The 22,500-nt window shown below is 42.6% G+C and overlaps 1 protein-coding gene across 2 annotated transcripts in view; it reads right to left on the bottom strand.

Annotated features, from left to right (window-relative positions):
* Positions 1 to 14,968: 14,968 nt before the first annotated feature.
* Positions 14,969 to 22,500, bottom strand: part of mapk10 (mitogen-activated protein kinase 10) — a 130,405-nt gene continuing 122,873 nt past the window's right edge. For both annotated transcript variants that reach the window (XM_068003657.1, XM_068003723.1), the window contains one exon: positions 14,969 to 15,937. In XM_068003657.1, coding sequence (XP_067859758.1) covers positions 15,798 to 15,937 — 140 coding nt within the window. In that variant the 3' untranslated portion in view covers positions 14,969 to 15,797. The remainder of the gene's footprint in view (positions 15,938 to 22,500) is intronic.

Genomic DNA, 22,500 nt, shown 5'->3' with positions numbered 1-22,500 from the left:
AGCCTCCTTAAAAGCTTTTAATGCCCTACCCGCCTCCTGAGAGCGGGTTGGTTGCCCACCCCAGTCCCGCCCGCGTAAAAAACGGAAATGGGCGAGTTGTGGGCGGTTTTAGATTTTTGCAATTGTTCCTGTCCCCTGCCCCCAACCCACCCACAAATCATGCCCTTATTTTCTAAGGAGTATGTGACTTTCTTATTCCTCCTACCAAAATGCACCACCTCACACTTATCTAAATTAAAATTCATTTGCCATTTACACACCCATTCTGCAAGTTTATTAGCGTCTTCCTGTATTTTGTCACAGTCTTCCTCAGTATTAACTATATCCCCAATTTGATGTCATCCACAAATTTTGAAATTGTACTTCCGATTCCCGAGTCCAAATTGTTTATGTTAATTATGAACAATGGTGGTCCCAGCACCGATCCTTGTGGGACACCACTTCCCATCTTTTACCATGATGTGGAGATGCCGGTGATGGACTGGGGTTGACAATTGTAAACAATTTTACAACACCAAGTTATAGTCCAGCAATTTTATTTTAAATTCACAAGCTTTCGGAGATTTTCTCCTTCCTCAGGCAAATGTTTCAAGAGCTCCTTGAAGCCTACGCATTTATACATATTGAACAATACATGGTGTTTACAGATTGCCCCTGCAACTGCCCGTTGCCAAGGCAATCACCGTGTTCAGACAGAGAGGTGTCACCTGCAGAACCCCCGAATACACGTTCAACAAAAAAACAAACAGGGAAAAAAAACAGAGAAAAAAAAACACAGAGAGAGGCAGAAACATCCGGAAGGCAGAGAGAGCCAGCAAATGACCCATTATATTAAAAACAGATAACATTTGTTCGCTGGTGGGGTAACGTGTAGCGTGACATGAACCCAAGATCCCGGTTGAGGCCGTCCTCATGGGTGCGGAACTTGGCTATCAATTTCTGCTCGACGATTTTGCGTTGTCGTGTGTCTCGAAGGCCGCCTTGGAGTACGCTTACCCGAAGGTCGGTGGATGAATGTCCATGACTGCTGAAGTGTCATGGACATTCATCCACCGACTTCAGCAGTCATGGACATTCATCCACCGACCTTCGGGTAAGCGTACTCCAAGGCGGCCTTCGAGACACACGACAACGCAAAATCGTCGAGCAGAAATTGATAGCCAAGTTCCGCACCCATGAGGACGGCCTCAACCGGGATCTTGGGTTCATGTCACGCTACACGTTACCCCACCAGCGAACAAATGTTATCTGTTTTTAATATAATGGGTCATTTGCTGGCTCTCTCTGCCTTCCGGATGTTTCTGCCTCTCTCTGTGTTTTTTTTTCTCTGTTTTTTTTCCCTGTTTGTTTTTTTGTTGAACGTGTATTCGGGGGTTCTGCAGGTGACACCTCTCTGTCTGAACACGGTGATTGCCTTGGCAACGGGCAGTTGCAGGGGCAATCTGTAAACACCATGTATTGTTCAATATGTATAAATGCGTAGGCTTCAAGGAGCTCTTGAAACATTTGCCTGAGGAAGGAGAAAATCTCCGAAAGCTTGTGAATTTAAAATAAAATTGCTGGACTATAACTTGGTGTTGTAAAATTGTTTACATCTTTTACCAGTCTGAGTAGCTACCCTGAACCCCTACTCTCTGTTTTCTGTTTTGTAGCCAGCTTGTTATCCATTCTGCTACTTGTCCCCTGACTCCACATGCTCTGACCGAGGTCATGAGTCTATTACGTGGCACGTTATCGAAGGCCTTTTGAAAATCCAAGTAAATTCCTTGAACATGTTGTCGCCTCCCAAATCCGTTTTTCCCGCAACTCCATGTTTGAATCCCTCTAATCAGGTTTCTGCCCCTGCCACAGTAATGAAACGGCCCTTATCACAGCCACAAATGACATCCTATGTGACTGTGGTAAACCATCCCTCCTCATCCTTCTCGACCTGTCTGCAGCCTTTGACATGGTTGACCACACCATCCTCCTCCAATGCCTCTCCGTCGTCCAGCTGGGTGGGACTCCGCTCGCCTGGTTCCATTCTTATCTATCCAGATGTATCCAGCGAATCACTTGCAATGGCTTCTCTTCCCGCTCCCACACCATTACCTCTGGAGTCGCTCAAGGATCTATCCTTGGCCCCCTCCTATTTCTCATCTACATGCTGCACCTTGGCGACATCATCTGAAAATACATGAGGTTCCACATGTAAGCTGACGACACCCAACTCTACTTTACCACTACCTCCTTCGACCTCTCCAGTACAGCAGGTGAAGCAAGGCATACTCGGGTGGCAAACAATGCAAATGTGGCAAATCTGAGGGTCCAAGCCTGAATCATGGCTTAGAATGCTGAAGAGCAAGTACATCATTGGACAGATTTTGCTTCCCTTACAAAGAGAACTGAAGGGACAAGTACATGGACTTTCTGGAAGTGTGGGAACCCTGACCGCTCCCCCCACCCCCCCCCTCATCGAGTTGAACTCTTCTGCTTCAGTTGTGGCCTGCTGGGACAGGCAGGCGCCTGATATGCGCCCCCAGTGACTCGGGCACCTGTCAAAGGGGTACTTAAACCGATGGACCTCTCCCTACCTCCACAAACTTTGGTGGGTCCAGTGGCAGGGGTGCTGGGTGGGTACATCCCGACAATTATAGCCCCTCCCTTGCCCCCCCCCCCCCACTCCCATGGAATTTTTGCCCCATGGAGGGGATTTTAACCGGGAGCAAGTTTTGAACAGGCGGGGGCTGGTCTATTTTAATTCCTAGGCCTCATTTATATCCAACTGGCCAGTTGCCCGCCGAAATCAGATGTAAAAAGGTAGCTGACCCGCAGCTGGCAGGCAAAGGTCGGGTAGCCTGGAGGCCACCCGCCAACACGCAGGTATCTCGTGGGGGAGTGGGATGGTGTTGGCAGGGTCTCAATGGGGGAATGGGGGGAGACCGGGGCAGTAGAGGCCCGGACTTTCCATGTGAGGCCTGAAGGTGCATTCCTCCTCCTCCTGGCCCCACAAAGATAAACTTAAAACTAACCTTCCAGAGCTCCCTCTCCCTCCCCGACAGGTTTTACTGAGTGGAGCGGACGTAGCGGGCACCCTGCTTAGTCAGAAGTTAAAATGCCATCGGGTCCTAATGACTTCATAGGACCCTAATTGGCATATAGTAATGAGGCTCCCACCTAAGTTAGGCAGGAACTTCAGCCGCCTAACACGAGGGCCCAGTTAAAGTGGTGGGAGTGGGAATGGAGCAGGAATGGGGGCGATAAGTTTTCAGAGGCGATTTTTACTTGGCGGCCGCCCATTTCCTGCCAGGTGGGGTACAATCGCCCCCCATGTGTGCAATTTTACAGTTTGGTGACTGCAGCACACTCAAAATATTAATGCATCAAGAGTGCCACATTTTTTTTTTGTTCGTTCATGGGATGTGGGCGTCGCTGGCGAGGCCAGCATTTATTGCCCATCCCTAATTGCCCTCGAGAAGGTGGTGGTGAGCCGCCTTCTTGAACCGCTGCAGTCCGTGTGGTGACGGTTCTCCCACAGTGCTGTTAGGAAGGGAATTCCAGGATTTTGACCCAGCGACAATGAAGGAACGGCGATATATTTCCAAGTCGGGATGGTGTGTGACTTGGAGGGGAACGTGCAGGTGGTGTTGTTCCCATGTGCCTGCTGCTCTTGTCCTTCTAGCTGGTAGAGGTCGCGGGTTTGGGAGGTGCTGTCGAAGAAGCCTTGGCAAGTTGTACTGTACATGATACAGTAGAAATCACTATAAAGTGTTCTAGTGCAAACAACTTAACTGGTGGGAATTTTTGAAATGGGTGTATTAATCAAAAGAATCTTTAAAAAAATGTTTTTTGCTAAAGCATCAGTGAGTAGCTGAGCCATTCAGACCAGGTGAATTATGGGTTTGGTCCCCACTCAGTGCGGAGTCAGCTGAGATTAGGCAGTCATAGCAGTACAATTCGCTACAATGGTGCTACAATTCACCAGCGTGCCCCTCGGTTAGAGAGGGGAATGTGAACCAGAGTTCCACTTACTGATTACTAGCCAGCTAATCTTAGTAGTAATGTGTGGTGCAGGGACCCTGTGTGAGGCTGGGATTGAGCTTGGTTTTGATATGTGGTCAAATAGCCTTCCAGCACTGACTGTTGAGGCTCACACATAAATAATGGCCTTGTGTAGAAAGGCGCCTTCAGGAGAGGTAGAGCAGGGAGCAATCTTGCATATTTAGACATAGAGATGTTAAATGTAGAGAAGATGTTTCCACTTGCGGGGGAGAATAGAACCAGGGGCCATAATATAAGATAATCACTAATAAATCCAATGGGGAGTTCAGGAGAAACTTCTTTACCCAGAGAATGGTTAGAATGAGGAACTCGCTACCACAAGGAGTAGTTGAGGTGACTAGCATAAATGCATTTAAGGGGAAGCTAGATAAAAACGAGGGAGAAAGGAATAGATGGTTATGCTGATAGGGTTAGATGAAGTAGGGAGGGAGGAGGCTGGTGTGGAGCATGAACACTGGCATGGACCTGTTGGGCCGAATGGCCTGTTTCTGTGCTGGTACATTCTATGTGATTCTATTTAATCCATTTTTAGGCCTGCCTTTTTAAATGTGTGTAGTAGGGAATGAGGGTCGGGGGCTTGGAGGGCACTTATGCTACGTGCTGATCTGCAGGATGATTATTGAGAATGGCTCTGCAAGAGCTCACAATGCAGCATGATACGCTCACTATTCTGTTGAGACTGCACATGATGATGGTCTTGGGCCAGTGCACCTTATCCAATTCAGATTTTGTGCAGTCCACTATCGTAGTTATTTTTAATGGAACATTAGGGTAATAATTCAACTTTGCTGCCTGGGCAGTAACCTGGCAGAGCAGATTGCCAGCCCATTGTAGAACCCATCTGATTTTCATTCCATTGATTTCAATCAAACTAAAATCAGGTGGGTTTTACAATGGGCGGGCGATCCGCTCTGTCAGGTTACTGCCCAGGCAGCAAAGTTCAATTATTACCCCCAATATGAGCTTCTGCAAAGTGACTCTCACATTTTTATCTTTGTTTTCAGTGCAACTAATGTTGGAATGACAAGTCATCATTATGTCATTGTGACCTCTCTCTAAAAACATTGTAATCCAAATCTAAGCCTAAGCAGAATGGTGCAAGAGTCAGTGGTTTTATGACATGTAACTGTGGGGATAGCAGTGTACTATGTTTTCACAGAGTGATACTTTTAAGCATCAAGAATACCTTCTAATTCAGATGTGTAAACAGATGCCTCTTAGTAACTTCAGGTAGACTGGTGATAGCCTCCACACTATCTGATTACGGTCAGCTAAATCTTTACCGCACATAATCACAGTCCTGACATGCAGATAGTGTTAACAAAACACTTCAAATTCTCTGGCAGGCAGTGTTCACTGAACCTACTAATCATTGTGCAACAAAAAAAACACAATTTCCCATTTTAAAGGTGTATTTTATTGGTTTTTTTTAATCACATACATATATTTTCTACATACACTGTAGCTTTAAAATCTTGAGTGCTTTATTTCCCTTGCAGTTTTGATTTTAAAAGTCAAGTCCTATCCTGGAGCTAGACCTGGAGGAACCATCTTACAAAGCACTGCTGTAGAGTTCGGACACATATCTCAGTCTTACATCCTAACAAAATTGATCACAAACAGTACAAAAAAAAACAAGCAACCACCAGAGTTTGTTTAAAATCAAACTTGACACAAAGTCATCACATCAGATTCCAGTTGTGATCGCAGCTGACCACATCGTAATGGTGCGGTCTCAGAAAGAAATCTTATTGCACCGCCGTTGAGTGAAAATATCTGGACGTTATGAACACATTCTGAGTTAGACTGACAAATGGTATTGAGAAGTCTCAGTAAAATATTTTTTTAAACTTTTTTCTATATAAAATCCTCTTCCCCGAACAAAACATGTTTTTGAAAACCCCTTACGGAATCGGATAGGCATGCAAGCTGTCCAAACGGAGCTGTTGCATCCAGTTATTACTTTTTTCTTTCCCATGCTTTTACACACAGTGCATTGTCGGAGTCACTGCAACATCAGCAAGGATATAGCAGTCATTTAAATATTTGTTATTGAAACAATCCAAGCAGTTATTTAATTAACTGGACCACTGACTAGTTTTTTTTTCACGGTCAGTTAATCGAATAATCCTACCACACTTAGAAAGGCAATATCTGGCGTTGGAGGGTTATTTTTTAAATTTCATTTCTTTTTGATTATTTGCCCCTGTCCCCATCACAGCTGGTTACAAATTATGGACATCTCAGTTCAACCATCCAGGGGTACGTTTTCTCTTGGGGAAAATAGCATTGCCATTCCCTCCACCAACCCCCAAACACCCCTTCTCCTTTTGAGATGGGATTCACTAGCACTCTGAACAAACCTGAAAGCAGTTTGATACTGCTATTACAGTGATTCAGCAATTCAAAATGCAGGAGTTCTGCCTGTCAATCAATTGTGCAAATATCCCCCCTCCCTTTCCAAAAAAGAGAAAATACAAATCTATGAGGGGAAGAGAAGTACATTCTGCTTAAGATGATCATTATAAAAATGATTGATGAGCGACTGACAGCTCCAGGAAACTTTATAGTGACCCCTCCCATTGTTGGTACAGCCAGATAATGCTTCACACACCTTCAGAAAGGGACGCTTTCTGTATACCCTTAGATAGACTTTGTGCCATCAGCTTCAGAGGAGACATCTTTGTTATAAGTTTGTAGGACAGAAGCCTCAGGGAGGACACATGCAGGGATGCCGTGTGATTTTTATATTGTTAATTCTGAAATTTTAACTTTGTAACCATAGAAGTTTGAAAATAACCTTCCATAAATGGAATAGTTCTGCCCAGACAGTCTGGGAGAAACTTCCTGGTGTGAACCGTTTGCAAACATCTCTGCAGGAAATCAGAAAGGAATCGTTCATTTATATCCTGTCATGCTATTGATTTTAGAAGATAAGTCATTCACAAGAACACGCAGTTAGAGTGGATTCAGCATCATTGGTTAGCTATGTTCTGCTACAAAATATAGCAATAAAACTCATTAGAGTAAGCCGTTTAATATCTTGTGCTTTGCAAGCATCTTTTTGTGTACGGATACTGGGCTGACAAATTCAAACCCCTTTGCTGCTGAAATTGCTTGGACATAAAATCCTATAACTCAAGTGCACTGATAATGATTCCTCTTAGAATTGAGGGTCAACAATCTTTTCAACTACTGCAATAATGATTGATCTTATCCTCTATTTTACCTATCAGTTTGCACCTCTACCCTGTCGACCAAATTTAGATTGTTAAGAAGGTAAATTTAAGGAAAAACTAGAATTTTCTTAAAATACCCTTTAAAAGCTTTTAAAATACTGGTGCATTTCCATTACAGTTTCAAACAAATTGAATTCAGCTGAACACCCCTCTTTCACCCAATGGAGCTAGGTGCAACATAAAGTCTGCTCTATACTGGAAACAGGTCAAAGTTTCAACACAGTGCTTGGCCCTTGGGTCTTCCTCAGTCCAACAGTTACTGTCTGTATTACTGTCTGCGTAGGCTTCAAGGAGATCTTGAAACATTTGCCTGAGGAAGGAGAAAATCTCCGAAAGCTTGTGAATTTAAAATAAAATTGCTGGACTATAACTTGGTGTTGTAAAATTGTTTACAATTGTCAACCCCAGTCCATCACCGGCATCTCCACATCATGTATTAGAATGGAACAGGGACTATTTACTTTTACAAGCTATGAAGATAGTGATATACTTGATTATGTGTGACAATGTGTACTCAAACATGTCCCAGTGAGATGATACAGATCTAGGAATGTCATAGAAGCACATCTACTATCTTAGAATAGTTATTTTGTCTGGCACACTCTTGTCAGTGTCACATTAGTATGCCATGCATGGTCATATTGTCAATGCACCACATAAAAATGTTGCTAACAATGATTAAAATATTAATTATAGTTGGGTTCCTCAGCCAACACCTAAAACAGATGATCTGGTAATTTGTTTCACTGCTGTTTATGGGAGCTGGCTGTGCGCAACTTGGCTGCCACATTTTTAGGCCCCAAAATTCTGATTAGTCCAAGGCAGAATCCCAGTGAATTCCTGGATCAGAGGCCAGAAAGTTGGATGGAACACATTTTCAACAGGATTCTGTCCCGTTTTTTAGCTGCAGCCAAATACTTTTTTTCTGTGTTCTTCAGCCTGGCATGGGCCTCAGGGCACCATTGGCATAGTGGCTGTTGGTTGTTCCAGCTTAGAAGGGTAATCTAGGTGGACACCACTAAAATACCAAGTGCCCCAATGATACTAATGGCTCAATCCCACAATTTGGGACAGGGTTTCTGTCTTTGGCCATCAGCGGACTTATGGTCTGCTCTGCTGCACTTACACTGGTGGAGCGGCCAAGCAGAATGTAGGGACCATAGTGTTTACCCAACAACAATCACAACAACAACTTGCATTTATATAGCACCTTTAACGTAGTAAAACGTCCTAAGGTGTTTCATAGGAGTGTTATCAAACAAAATTTGACACCAAGCCACAAAAGGAGATAAGAGGTAGGTTTTAAGGAGCATCTTCAAGGAGAAGAGCGAGGAAGAGAGGTTTAGGGAGGGAATTCCAGAGCTTAGGGCCTAGGCAGCTGAAGGCACGGCCGCTAATGGTGGAGCAAAGAAAATTGGGGATCCACATGAGGCCAGAATTGGAAGAATGCAGAGATCTCAGAGGGTTGTAGGGCTGGAGGAGGTTACAGAGATAGGGAAGGCTGAGGGGGGATTTGAAAACAAGGTTGAGAATTTTTAAATCGAGGCGTTCCTGGACCGGGAGCCAATGTTGGTCATCGAGCACAGGAGTGATGGGTGAATGGGACCAATCACATCTCATTTGAATACTGTAAGCAGACTGGCTGAAGGGGACAGCTGCATTCAATTGGATCATAGGTTATCTTGATAATGCCACAACAATGATAAAACATAAAACATTGAGGACCCCACGCCCCTTGGAGTGTTTCTTTCACATGGTAATTATATTTGTAGTGTAATCACGAGTTGAATAAATGTTATTGAATGTATGGTTGCTAAATTTGCTGATGACACAAAGGTAGGTAGGAAAGTAAGTTGTGAAGAGGACATAAGGAGTCTGCAAAGAGATATAGCTAGGTTAAGTGAGTGGGCAAAAAATTGGCAGATAATGTGGGAAAATGTGAACTTGTCCACTTCGGCAGGAGGAATAAAAAAACAGTATATCATTTAAATGGAGAGAGATTGCACAACTCTGAGGTACAGAGGGATCTGGGTGTCCTAGTACATGAATCACAAAAAGTTAGTATGCAGGTAGAGCAAGTGATTAGGAAGGCAAATGGAATGTGGTCATTTATTGCAAGAGGAATGGAATATAAAAGTAGAGATGTTTTGCTACAGTTGTACAGGGCATTGGTGAGAGCACATCTAGAATACTGTGTGCAGTTTTGGGCTCCTTATTTAAGAAAGGACATAATTGCTTTAGAGGCGGTTCAAAAAAGGTTCACTCGACTGATTCCTGGGATGAGGGGGTTATCTTATGAGAAAAGGTTGGACAAGTTGGGCCTGTATACACTGGAGTTTAGCAGAATGAGAGGTGATCTTATTGAAACACATAAGATCTTGAGGGGACTTGAAGGGGTAGATGCTGAGAGGATGTTTCCCCTTGTGGGAGAGACTAGAACTAGGAGCCACAGTTTAAAAATAAGGGGTCTCCCGTTTAAGACGGAGATGAGGAGAAATTTTTTCTCTGAGGGTCGTGAGTCTGTGGAACTCCCTTCCCCAGAGAGCGGTGGAGGCAGGGTCATTGAATATTTTTAAGGCTGAGTTAGATAGATTCCTGATTAACAAGGGAGTCAAAGGTTATAGTAGGTAGATGGGAAAGTAGGATTGAGGTCACAATCAGATCAGCCATGATCTTAACAAATGGCAGAGCAGGCTTGAGGGGCCGAATGGCCTACTCCTGCTCTTAATTCGTATGTTCGTAAATACTGATCAAATATTAACTAAACCAATACTGCACTCTAAAGTGATGTAGATATCTTTTGCTACGACAAGGTTTCTTTCAGTTATTATTTTTTTAAGTGTTATTTTATTTACTCGACCTTTGGAGCGTTTCATATAATGATCTTTGAGGAGCAGCACTGTGGGATCCCAGTAACCACCGAGTGGCAATAACCAGCCATTACATACTGTTCTAGTACAAGTAGTATCCATTGCTGAGAGGCACAAAATGTCTCACTAATAAAATGTCACTGTATTAATTAGAGATGTGAGAGGTATTTAGTTAAAACAAATTAAAAATTATATTGAATTAAAGTTTAGAAATCTTTAAAGAAGAATTGCTGGCGGCCCGGTGGCACTTAGTGATGGAGTAATGTTTGATGTCACAGAGTAAGAGGACATGGGTTCAATTTCCCCTCCACAGCTCAGATCTCAATCTATTCCTTTCCCCCTCATGTGTTTATATAGCTTTCCCTTAAATGTAACTATGCTAGTCATTTCAACTACACCTTGTGGGAGCGAGTTCCACATTCCAACCACTCTCTGGGTAAAGAAGTTTCTCTTGAATTTTCTATTGGATTTATTAGTGACTATTTTATATTTATGGTCCCTCGTTCAACAAGTGGAAACATCTCCTCTACGTCTACCTTATCAAGCCCTTTCATAATCTTAAAGACCTCTATCAGGTTACCCCCTCAGTCTTCTCTTTTCTAGAGAAAAAAGCTCCAGCCTATTCAATCTTTCCTGATAGGTATAACCTTTCAGTTCTGGTATCATCCTAGTAAATCTTTTTTGCACCTTCTCCAATGCCTCTATATCCTTTTTATAATATGGAGACCAGAACTGTTCACAGTACTCCCAAGTGTGGTCTAACCAAGGTTCTATACAAGTTTAACATAACGTTGGTGGGGTGAAGGAAGTCCAGGATGCCCAAGAGGCCAGAATTGGAAGAATGTAGAGTTTTTGGAGGGTTGTAGGGCTGGAGGAGGTTATTTAATGAAGTATTTAATAAAGAGCATTATTGCTACAGTAAAATACAAGACACTTCACAAGATTCATCAATGCAATGGATGTAGAGTGTTTGATGACACCACCTTGTCAATAGACTTGCAATCCTAATTGCATCTGAAAAATTTGAACAAGGTAAGTTTGAGGGATGGGTTGAGGAAAGTTGATGTGCTTCAGGTATTGTGTTTTCTTCAGTCTAAACTATATTTCCTAACTCTTATTGTGCTGGCAGGTTTTATCGTGCTGACAACTCCTGGAACTGAGCCAACCTGTAAATTTCTTTGCTCTAACTACAAGGTGCGACAAGGTAATAATGATTGATTCTAACTGGACCAGAAGTACCACTTTTTGACACAGGTACTTCTGGTCCAATGGTATTTGAAGCTGGTAGGGAGCAGGCAAGAATATTTAATGGTTAGATATCTCCAACACAATTCTGGAAAATATTAAACCCTGCAAAACTGGCTGACAAGTCTGAATAACATTCCAAGTCTCAAACTTTGTAAAGCAATAGATTTTACTAATGTTTGATCCATGCAATTAAAAGCATGTTTCTATAAAGTTCAAATGGCCTTACTTGCTTATATACCAAGAGATCCCTCTTTGTATGTCAGAAAATAATGTTATCAATTTGGAGCATTTGCTTTGTCAAATTGAAGATTAATGGACCTGCCCTTCACTTTAGTCCTTCCACCACCACGCTTAAGCCCCTGTTTTCCAATATTGGCTAAAATGGGTCGACTGTGCTGGCAGCTCTGAGGTTGGCCACAGGGAATTTTTCAATGGGAGCTCCTAATTTGATTAGATTACTGGCACACGAGAAGCTTCCTGAGAGAACTTGGCCTGTCGCACACTTGGCCGCGAAATGGAAAAATCTGGTGAAGCAGTAGCTCTTAGAGGGCTGCAGCTCACCATTAAAAGGGAAGTTGTGTGGTGATAAAATGATGACTAATTGGGGTAGATTATCTGAGTCCTCACATGCAGCAAGATATCTTGCATGCCAGAAGCACACATTGGAAAATCCTGGATGTGCAAGGACTCAGAACACGACCCTATTGTTTACAATGGTGTAGCAGAAACATGTGTGCAGCACTGCTACTGTTGATGCTGAAGAGTTGGAGGTCCTGCTGCAGTTTATCCACCAAAGGAGGTAGTCCTATTTGGGGCTGTAGGCCACTCTCCAGTAAAAGGCGCATGTACCAACTACGTAAGGGAGGTTACCAATGCAGTCAACCACCTCCCTTATACCTGGCTACAAGAGAGGAGGTAGTGTGCTAGTGTCAGGAGCAAGCTGTAGGCGAGTGTGCTCTTCACTTGCACACATTCCTTGTGGGGTCCATCATTCGTGACACGAAACACCATTTCTGAGGTACCAGTTGAACCATTGTGTACAGCTATTATTCTTTTGCATACGTGTTTCATTGTGCCAAAGTTGCACAGCATGTATTTCTTGAAGGTGAAGGTGACAACTGAGGAACAGTGAACAGGGGCTGAGGCTTCCAGTCTGAGGTGCTCCTCTGCTGTTGGGTGGGAAGGGGTTTCTCATTAAGAGCAGCATCCCGGGAAGCAGAGAACTGTCCTATTCTCCGAAGAGCCACCCACCCAATGTTTCTTCTCCTTCAAATAAAGTGGGCACTATGGACTGCTGCAAAACAAAGACACTAGGCTGCTTCCTGGATAAGGACTGCTGATGTGCATGATGTTTCTGTGGTCAGATACCAACAGAACTTTAATTGAATGGAAACCCTTTCTGTATATGTAGGCTATGGGGTTGATATGAAGAGCCCTGATGTTCTCATGGGATGCTATCTACAATGTCCTTCACTCAAGGGAACTCTTCCACCTGGAAGCTTCATGCCCTGTCAACTCATATCTCCTTTCGACAGCAAATCTACAGATTAAGGTATTGCTGCTTGCAAACATAGCGTTTGCCACATCTGATGCAGGTGCCCTGCTGACTTCCTGGTGTGGCAGATAATACCTGTGCTGGATTGGAAGGGTCTGGCAGCATGAAAGCTTCATTCTGTGGTAACCTTCCCTTCTTTGGGAAAAGCTGCCCCTGTTATACATGATGTCATCAGGTTATTTAGCACCAGATGTACCACCTCTGTGGCAGTTCACTCTTGTAAAGCAGAGGCAGTGAAGACAGTTCTCCTCTATAAAGTCCAGGTAGCTTTAACAGGTTCTTTAAACACAGGGTAGTGAAGGATGCAGAAAAACACCTCAGGTGTTCTTGTCCTGGAATTCGTTGGCACCTTAATGATACGTGTCTTCCTTTCCTGAATCATGCAAAACCACTGAAAGTCCAATTGAATTTCCAGCCTCACCACTTTGGTTAGTGCTAGTTAAATGGCAGCAGCAACCAGGAATTATGATGGAAAGTATTAACAGGAGAAAAAAGTGCAAAAATGATGGACTACCGAGTAAAATCAATGGCATGGAGAAAAATTTAACTGAAAATGCAAAAAAAACTCTTCATAACAACTATGCAACATTAACCTGTCTTTAAGAAGCCTACTTCAGCAGGCCAGGCCTGTAAATCGTCAATGTGCCTATTTTAACAGTGAGGTGAACACTGTGGGCAGAGCCTCGTTTAGGTTGGGAAATTTGGAGTGGGATTTAATTTATATAACTATTACACTTAAATGAAGTTCACACTTGCCAGTGGGATAACCACATTTCCTCCTCCCAAATCATGCCTCAAAAACATGGGCACAATGCAATTCAGTGCGCAAAGTCAGAGGCTTGATTTTTCTGATCTGCCCTCACCACCACCAAGGCTCTGTGCCACTAGCACAGCCTCAAAAGATCAGGCATTGCCCTCGATGTGGCTAGACAGAGAATAAGGATTCTTTTACTATCAGAATCTTCATTTGTCCTGAATTCATATTAACTTCGCAAGCATTCTCTCAAGTACTGTATTGTTGTGTTCTTGTTTTTCAGTTGCAGTTATTTATAACTTTTAGCTCTGTGAACAGAGCTTTGCTAAACCCTAATTGCTGTTTTGAATGAACTCTTTCATTGCAATAGTTCATTAAAATGTTCCAAGGACATTAGATACCCAGCCAGCCAGTCATTACCCATGTTCATTTGGGAATCAGTCATTTTGCCCAAAAAGTACTTCTTCACAAATAGGCAACTCAATCAAATCTGATCAAAACTGTGTCATTTCAGTCCTGATCTTAACCTGAATTTGAACCTTCCATCTAAAATGAACTGTGGTTATAAATCCCAATGCTCTATTTTGGTACAGTTCGCATCACTGATGTCCTGAATGTTGGTCCCTCATGTTCTGCATCCCACCAATTAAAGCTTTTGTTTTAACTTCAAGTGGACAGTTAATAAATTTGATTTTGGTTAATGCAAGTTATAGCAATTCAAAATAATTACATGTTTGCTTGTGAGCAGAGCAAACATATTACGAGTCCGTGCAGGTTCAGCATTTAAGGGGTTTAAGAGTACAGCAACATTTTTCAGGTCCATGGCTGTATACATTATGTACCACATAATAACCTACAATACATCTAGGTATATTTTACCTTCCATTTTACAGTAATATATTTGGAAGTTTGATCATGCACAACTACAGGCAAGTGCAACTAAAGACACTGTGCAGCCAACTATGGCAAGGTGTGCAAGTCTTTTATTTTACTGGCCAAAAATTCCCGCTACCTCAAAATATAGAGTACAAATGTATGTATGAGCAGGAATTCCAGGATCTCTCAATTCAGGTCACAAATCTAACTGAGTTTACTATCCTTACTCCATTTTAATTATTTTTAAAGAGATAATGCCATATTATCATGCTAGATTTTAAAATATATCAATGAGCAAAATCATACCACACTGTGTTACAGGTGATTCCTTGTCATAATTTATTAAAGGGCTTTCCATTTAGTTTTGAATAAATGACAGTAGTATAACAAAACGTAGTTACCACCTTAACGTTGTAATGTCAGTTTAGAGACATTGCAGTTTTATGAAAATTGGTGCATTGTAATAAGATTTTTTTTTTAATATATGTATTTGGCAAACTTGGACTGCGGCCTAATTAGGACAGGTAGAACGAGTATAGTCTCTTTAACCATTCAATGATGGCAGTAACATTTCAAAATTTAAAAAGTAACATTACAGTTTATAGTCTATACATGGTCAGAAATGATTTGTGGTTCTGGATGTCCCTTTAATTAGACTTACTGAAATTAATTCTTGTTTGTTTTTCAAATTGCAATGACATTTGGTGCTCAACGGATTAATAGAATAGCATATCCTGTCATTTTCATAGTTTCTATCATGTAGCATGAGTTCTGAGATCCAGGTTTGATGATCTTTTTGGTAGGTAATATGCATATGGCCATTTATAGGAATACATTTCTACAAGGTGTTTATAGTCAGCAAATACATAAGAGTGGAAGAAGGGACACCTATTGCAACTTTAAGGAGACAAAAGTGCATTTAGTTTTAACTATAATGCTGTATCTTTTCTGCTCACCTTGTGTCGCCAAAGCAAGTGCCACAGGGAGCTACTTTATAGCCACATATTTACATACTGTGAAATGATGCTGCCTAATACTCTTAATGTACGTCAGCTTCATTGGAATGAGATATAAGCAAAGCATTTTGACGTAATATTTTAGCATCAGTACTTTCGTGTTCCTTTTTAAATAGTTCATTTCCAGAGAGGCGCGCTGAGTATTTAGTATTTGCATCACTTTCTAAAGAAGAAGGGGTTCCGCAGGCAGACGGCTAGTCACCTGCAACAGAGGGGTCCTGCTGAAGTTTCCAGGCTGCTGTCAGTGTCCGACGCGAGGGTCTGATCGGTTGACATAGATGAGATGTCGTTTACTGATGAGGACGGAGGAAGGCTTTCGCTGCTATTCACTGCTGCACCTGTGCTAAGAAAATTAACAGTAGAGCCATAAAATCTGGGAACACAGTTCAAAGAGGATTAAAGTCTTTACTTGATCATTAAAGGGTGCATCCAAACTATAGAGCCGACTTTATAAAATTGTGGTTCTGATTATGCCCTTCGCCGGAAGCACACATTCGTAACATGGGCCTTTACAAGTTTAGTGCCAATGCTAAGCGCTTTCGGCTTTATGCTGAGACTAAACTTGTGTGTTAAGGGCCGACCTTACTCCATAGGGTAGCAGAATGAGACTCCCTTCTTTACACAGTCTAGGCCACTATTCAAAAGAGAAAGATTTTGAAAAAATGTTCCAATTCTTTCAAAACTTGTGTCTTGTGTAGGCAGAGTGGGCATTTCTGATTTAAGGGGCAATCTGTGAACAAAATAGCATCCAACACCAACATGAGCCATTTGTGTAGCAGCACACTCAAAGACCCTGGGAAGCTCACCAATCCGGTGAACCCTTTGGTATGGTCACCTTCTGCTAATAGATGAACACCTGCCTAACTTCTCCACAGTTGGAGGTTCAATTTTCAGTGATTGCTGACACTCCAGTCTTGTTGATTCTCAGTACAATATCCTCTTTCTGTGCTGTAAAGTTCTATGATTCTAATAGTTAACGGGAATGTCCCTATACCATAGTGGAGTCTGCTTCCTGTTCTTCTGCTAGAGAATTGACAGCAGGAACAAATGAGAAGGAAGCAATCATAAGGAGAAATGCAAGCTACAGTGATAGGCATTTTCAGAATTCCCCTTTTAATGTGAGCGAAGTTTCCAAAACACAAGGCATTCCCAAGAAGTGGATCCGTTTTTGACCTGTACAAGCTAATTCATTTCTCTAGTCCAAAAGTGCTAACCCAATAAAGCAAAATCCCATTTGTAGTTCCACAGGGCATGTAAATCGTACCCAAAGAGCACTGTAAAAGTGGGGAAAGAGCACAGATGTACATTAATGTTCCTCTAGAGTGGCAGACCAATGAGAGTAAGCATAGGTGAAGGATATTCGGCTCCATATTCAGTACGGATAATATTCAACATTGTTGTTGTGAAAGGATTGAATACTTATTGGGGTAATTTTTTATCTCCTTACCGCTCCTTTTGTGCTCAAAATCGGGGTGGTAGCAGGCGGAAAATATATTATCAGTTTCTCCCACCTGGTTTGTGCTGGTTGCAGGACTCACCTGACTTTCTGGGGGGAGGGTAGCCAGGGCTCCTGTCTGAAGCAGGCGGGATCCTCATGAATTCATAGAAATTGAGGTTGCATGATGTCATTATGATGCTGATGCAATTTCCTGACCTTATTGCCTAACCACACTTCCTGCTCCTGCCCACAAACCACTGGCAGTGGAAGTTCTGAGGGGGCCATTTCAATTGCTATTTAAAGGGATTCTGAGCCACTGTCAGATAAAGCTGTACAGAACTTTTGGAAACATTTTTCTTGCACTAGCTTATGAGCATTTTTACCATAAAGTTATTAAAAGTTCTTTTAGTCACTGTTGTAGCTTTTGGCATTGCATTTGTTTCTTCGTGGGGCCACTTCTAGGAATCCGACAATGGAAGGAGGAGGAAGGAATAAACAGAGTTGCAGCTGAAAGAAAAGGAAATAGAAGGATGCATCCTCACCACCCCAACAGAGTTTATAGGCCCAACAACAATGACAGCAACTTGCATTTATATAGCGCCTTTAATGTAGTAAAATGTCCCAAGGCACTTCACAGGAGCATAATCAGACAAAATTTGACACCGAGCCACATAACAAGCTATTAGGACAGGTGACCAAAAGCTTGGTCAAAGAGGTAGGTTTTAAGGAGAGTCTTAAAGGAGGAGAGAGAGGTAGAAAGGCAGAGAGGTTTAGGGAGGGAATTCCAGAGCTTAGGGCCCAGGCAGCTGAAGGCACAACTGCCAATGGTGGATTGATCAAAATCGAGGATGAGCAAGAGGCCAGAATTGGAGGAGCTCAGAGATCTCGGAGCTGGAGGAGGTTACAGAGATAGGGAGGGGTGAGACCATGGAGGGATTTGAAAACAAGGATAGGAATTTTAAAATCGAGGCATTGCCGGACCAAGAGCCAATGTAGGTCAGTGAGCACTGGGGTAATAGATGAACAGGGCTTGGGAGGCCCAGAACAACATACCTGCAATTTTCTGAGGTTCAATGCATAAGGAGGATCTGGTTCTCCAAGAGGCAGTGATAAGAGTGGTGTCACATCCTGCAAGGAGACCTGCAGCCAACTATTGCAGCACTGCCTATAGCAGTCAAGGTTGCTGCAGTTCGAAACCTCTTTGCTGCCAGCTCCTTCCAGGCTGCCACAGGAAATATCAGAAACATCAGTCAGTCTGCAGTCCATGATTGTATTGAACAAGTGACTGATGCCGTTTGCTAGAGCAAACACATTCATCATTAACTGGAAACTTAACAGAAACTTAACTGGACCAACCATATAAATACTGTGGCTACAAGAGCAGGTCAGAGATATTCTGCTGCAAGTGACTCACCTCCTGACTCCCCAAAGCTTTTCCACCATCTACAAGGCACAAGTCAGGAGTGTGATGGTATACTCTCCACTTGCCTGGATGAGTGCAGCTCCAACAACACTCAAGATGCTCGACACCATCCAGGACAAAACAGCCTGCTTGATTGGCACCCCATCCACCACCCTAAATATTCACTCCCTTCACCACCGGTGCACCGTGGCTGCAGTGTGTACCATCCACAGGATGCACTGCAGCAACTCGCCAAGGCTTCTTCGACAACACCTCCCCAAACCCTTGACCTTTACCACCTAGAAGGAGAAGGGCAGCAGGCACATGGGAACAACACCACCTGCACGTTCCCCTCCAAGTCACACACCATCCCGACTTGGAAATATATCGCCATTCCTTCATCATTGCTGGGTCAAAATCCTGAAACTCCCTTCCTAACAGCACTGTGGGAGAACCTTCACCACACGGACTGCAGTGGTTCAAGAAGGCGGCTCACCACCACCTTCTCAAGGGCAATTAGGGATGGGCAATAAATGCTGGCCTCACCAGCGACGCCCACATCCCATGAACGAATTTTTAAAAAATGTTTCCCCATGGACATCTGGAAGTAGCACCCTGCGCAACTTCCTTCATGAATCACCACGTGATTGATTCTTTTAGCGTGCACCTGGAGCGTGAACACCAGCAGGTCAGTGCCCACTTTCCTGGCAACCACCATGATGCTTTCATATTGCGTCAGTTATCCATTGCCCACTGTTTGCCCATTACACAGCAACAGAGACGTTGGCTGCTTGGAGACAACGGCTATTCCCTGCACGAGCTGATGACATCTCTTAGGAAACCACTCTCAGCAGCAGAACTCTGCTACAATCAGATTTATGGGTCAACTAGAGCCCTCATTAAGAAGACCACTGGAGTCAGCAAACAACGATTTAGATATCTGTTGAGGGCTGGTGGCTTCCTCCAATACGGCCCACAGATGGTGTCCTGTATGATCACTATGTGCTGCGTGCTGCATAGATTTGCTGTGCAACAAGGACACCAAATGTAGCCACCATTGGAGGAGGACCTTCAGCATGGCGAGGGAGAGGACAGTGATGGCACAGAAGATGTTGAAGAAGAAGGAGTCTCAATAGATATCTGCAGCCAGAGCTGTTTGCAATTGATTGTGCTTCAATTTATATACTTTCCTGAAATTTCCACCCGGCTTTGTATATCAATATTTGCTAAGTTTTCTATTGGACAATATGGATAAAGGTAGTTATCACCTGTGGCTCAGTAGTAACACTCTTGCCTCTGAGTCAGCAGGTCATGGGTTCAAGTCCCACTTTAAAGACTCGAGCACAAAATCTAGGCTGACACTTCAGTACAGTACTGAGGGAGTGCTGCACTGTCGGAGGTGCCATCTTTCAGATGAGATGCTAAACCGCGGCCCTATCTGCCCTCTCAGGTGGATGTAAAAGATCCCATGGCACTATTTCGAAGAACAGCAGGGGAGCTCACACTGGTGTCCTGGCCAATATTAAACCCTCAATCAACAACACTAAAACAGATTATCTGATTGCTGTTTGTGGCATCTTGCTGTGCACAAATTGGCTGCTGCGTTTCCCTACATTATAACAGTGACTACATTTTAAATGTATTTCATTAGCTGAAAAGTGCTTTGGGATGCCCTGTGGATATAAAAATTCACTAAAATTCATCAGTAACAAGATATTTGATCATGAGCAGGCAATGAAATTCTTCTGTGTTTGATTTCTCAAGGTATCCCTGTTAAATGAACAGCCTCGTCATATAAAACAAAACTGCACTAACCTGGAACTTCACTCTACAGGTTAAAGAGTGCACCATGTAGGAAATATCAGGCATTTTTAGGGTTAAATTAATTATACAGTTACTAACATAATTTTCTTTCTTTCAGTTGGAGGTCCAATGTCATTTAGTAGAAGTAAGCTGGGCCAAAATCTGATGAACCTAATTCCTGAGAACATAATAATCCTATACTACAGGCCAAGTCATAAATGTATAATATTAAGTAACACTATAGGTCAACTTGTAAATTTATAATGAAGCTAAAAACAACTATTAGAAAAATGCCACTATATTGCGATAGCTGCAGTTAGAAAATGGGTTTGGGAAGTTTTATTTATTTTCACTGCCTAAATGGATAAATCGTCTTGGGGAAATCAAAGCCACTGAATGAAGAGTTTCCTCCACAAACAGTAATTGGGATCTACAGGAATTTCAAAAGGCTCTTTCTTACATCTTTTACTCTGCGATCTTGGGAGTAATTTTGACTTTGTGCAATAGTGTAAAACAGGCAATAGCCGATCGGCAGCCCATTTTACATCTCTCGCATCTCTCCTGATTTTCATTTCCAGTGCAATGGCCTTAAACAAGACCGCCTTGTTTCCAAAGCCAACTGGACCCCAGCAATCAAGAACAAACAAATTGCTTCAACCCTTAAACCCACACTGCTCCCAGCACAAGCACAACCACCCAAGAAAATCTTAGTGTATCAACCTACTGCTTCTGCAAGCATGTGTAATCAAAATGTACAATAGCGTCATAAAAACAATCTGAATATAAATCCTTGTAAATACAATTTTAGAAAACTTAAAGAAAAGGAAGTGAAATTCTTTCTGAAAGTATGGTAATGTAGCACATTGGGCTGCCAACATGAGGTGTTCTGGCAGTGAAAGACAAAATCTTCATCTTCCACTCTGTTCAGTTCTTGATCTCAACTGCACCACAGTGACAGATTGCAAGCAGGGTTCAGCAAGGATCCATCAGCAGCTTTTCCAAAGAGTGATGAACTCAATGGCGAACTCCAAGTTGATTGCCCAGTACCCCAGAGATGTAACCAATAGATCATGCTCACCTGTTTGCCTCTATGACACTACAGGGTAAACTCACTGACCTTGCACTTCCAGTGGGGAGCTGTACTCATAGGAAGCCCAGGTCAGAGATAGGGCTACGACAGTGTGGTACCAATTCTCTCTTTGAGTGTGGCTCCCTGCTCAGAGTGTGGGATGAGTGAATTTACCCCAGCTCTCTTTGTTTAAACAGTGTCCTCTCAAGGATGCACTCATGAAGTGAAATGTGAATAGTGTTGTAATGTTCACTTGAACTTGGGTTATGGGATCTCTCTTAGTGCTTCACCTGCCTTTTTTTTACAAATCGAGAGACATATTAAAAATGTCAACTATTCATCAATTTGCTTTTCCTTCCATATATTTACAGTGTAGAAATGTAACACTGTAGTACTACAATAACATTAAACATTAAAATTGCAGTGGGCCATTTCTACATGTGAATGATATATAATGACAGTGTTTTATTTATTTGTAATTGTTTCAATTCCGGTGGACTCTAACTTGTGCAGTGATGTAGCAGGCTGCTTTTCCAGTTCTGACATTTCCATTCTTGTTACAAACATGTCTGCTTACTTGTAACTCTTTTATTTCCCCAGCCTGAACTATTGGTGACAAGGGCATTGTACTCTACATAAATATTATATTTTATATACAGCTTACATTGTGACTTCAACGGGCTTAAAAAGGGAGTCATGCCATTAGGGACCCTTTCGCAAACCAAACTGTTTGGACGAATTATTAAAACATCCTTTTATTTCTAGGATTTGTTTTTGAACGATAAGTGATGATGGTATTATGCTGTAAACTAGTTAGCAGCTGTTGCATCATAAGGAGACCCAATTAACATCATTAACCTCAGGACAACTGTGTGATTTTGGGCAGGTGCCCAGGAACTTTCTGCTGCATAAAGGGAGCAGCCGCCATCTCACTGCCAAACTGATTTTTTGTAATCTAAAAATATTTTTCTAGTAACATAGTGAATGTGCTGGCTCAAAGAGAAAGAAGAGACACACCAAGGCACACAGGGGTACATTTTGGCTTTTTTGATAGTGTAAAACAGGTGATAGCGAATCGACAGCTCGTTTTGCATCTCTCCCCATTTTCATTTCCATTGAAGTCAATGTAAATAAAAATCAGGAGAGATGGAAAATGGCCTTCTGACTCACTATCACCCGTTTTACACAA

The sequence above is a fragment of the Heptranchias perlo genome, chromosome 1, assembly GCF_035084215.1.
Source record: "Heptranchias perlo isolate sHepPer1 chromosome 1, sHepPer1.hap1, whole genome shotgun sequence".
Classification (NCBI taxonomy): domain Eukaryota; kingdom Metazoa; phylum Chordata; class Chondrichthyes; order Hexanchiformes; family Hexanchidae; genus Heptranchias; species Heptranchias perlo.
The sequence above is the reverse complement of the archived record's forward strand: the minus strand, read 5'-3'. Positions and strand labels throughout refer to the sequence as shown.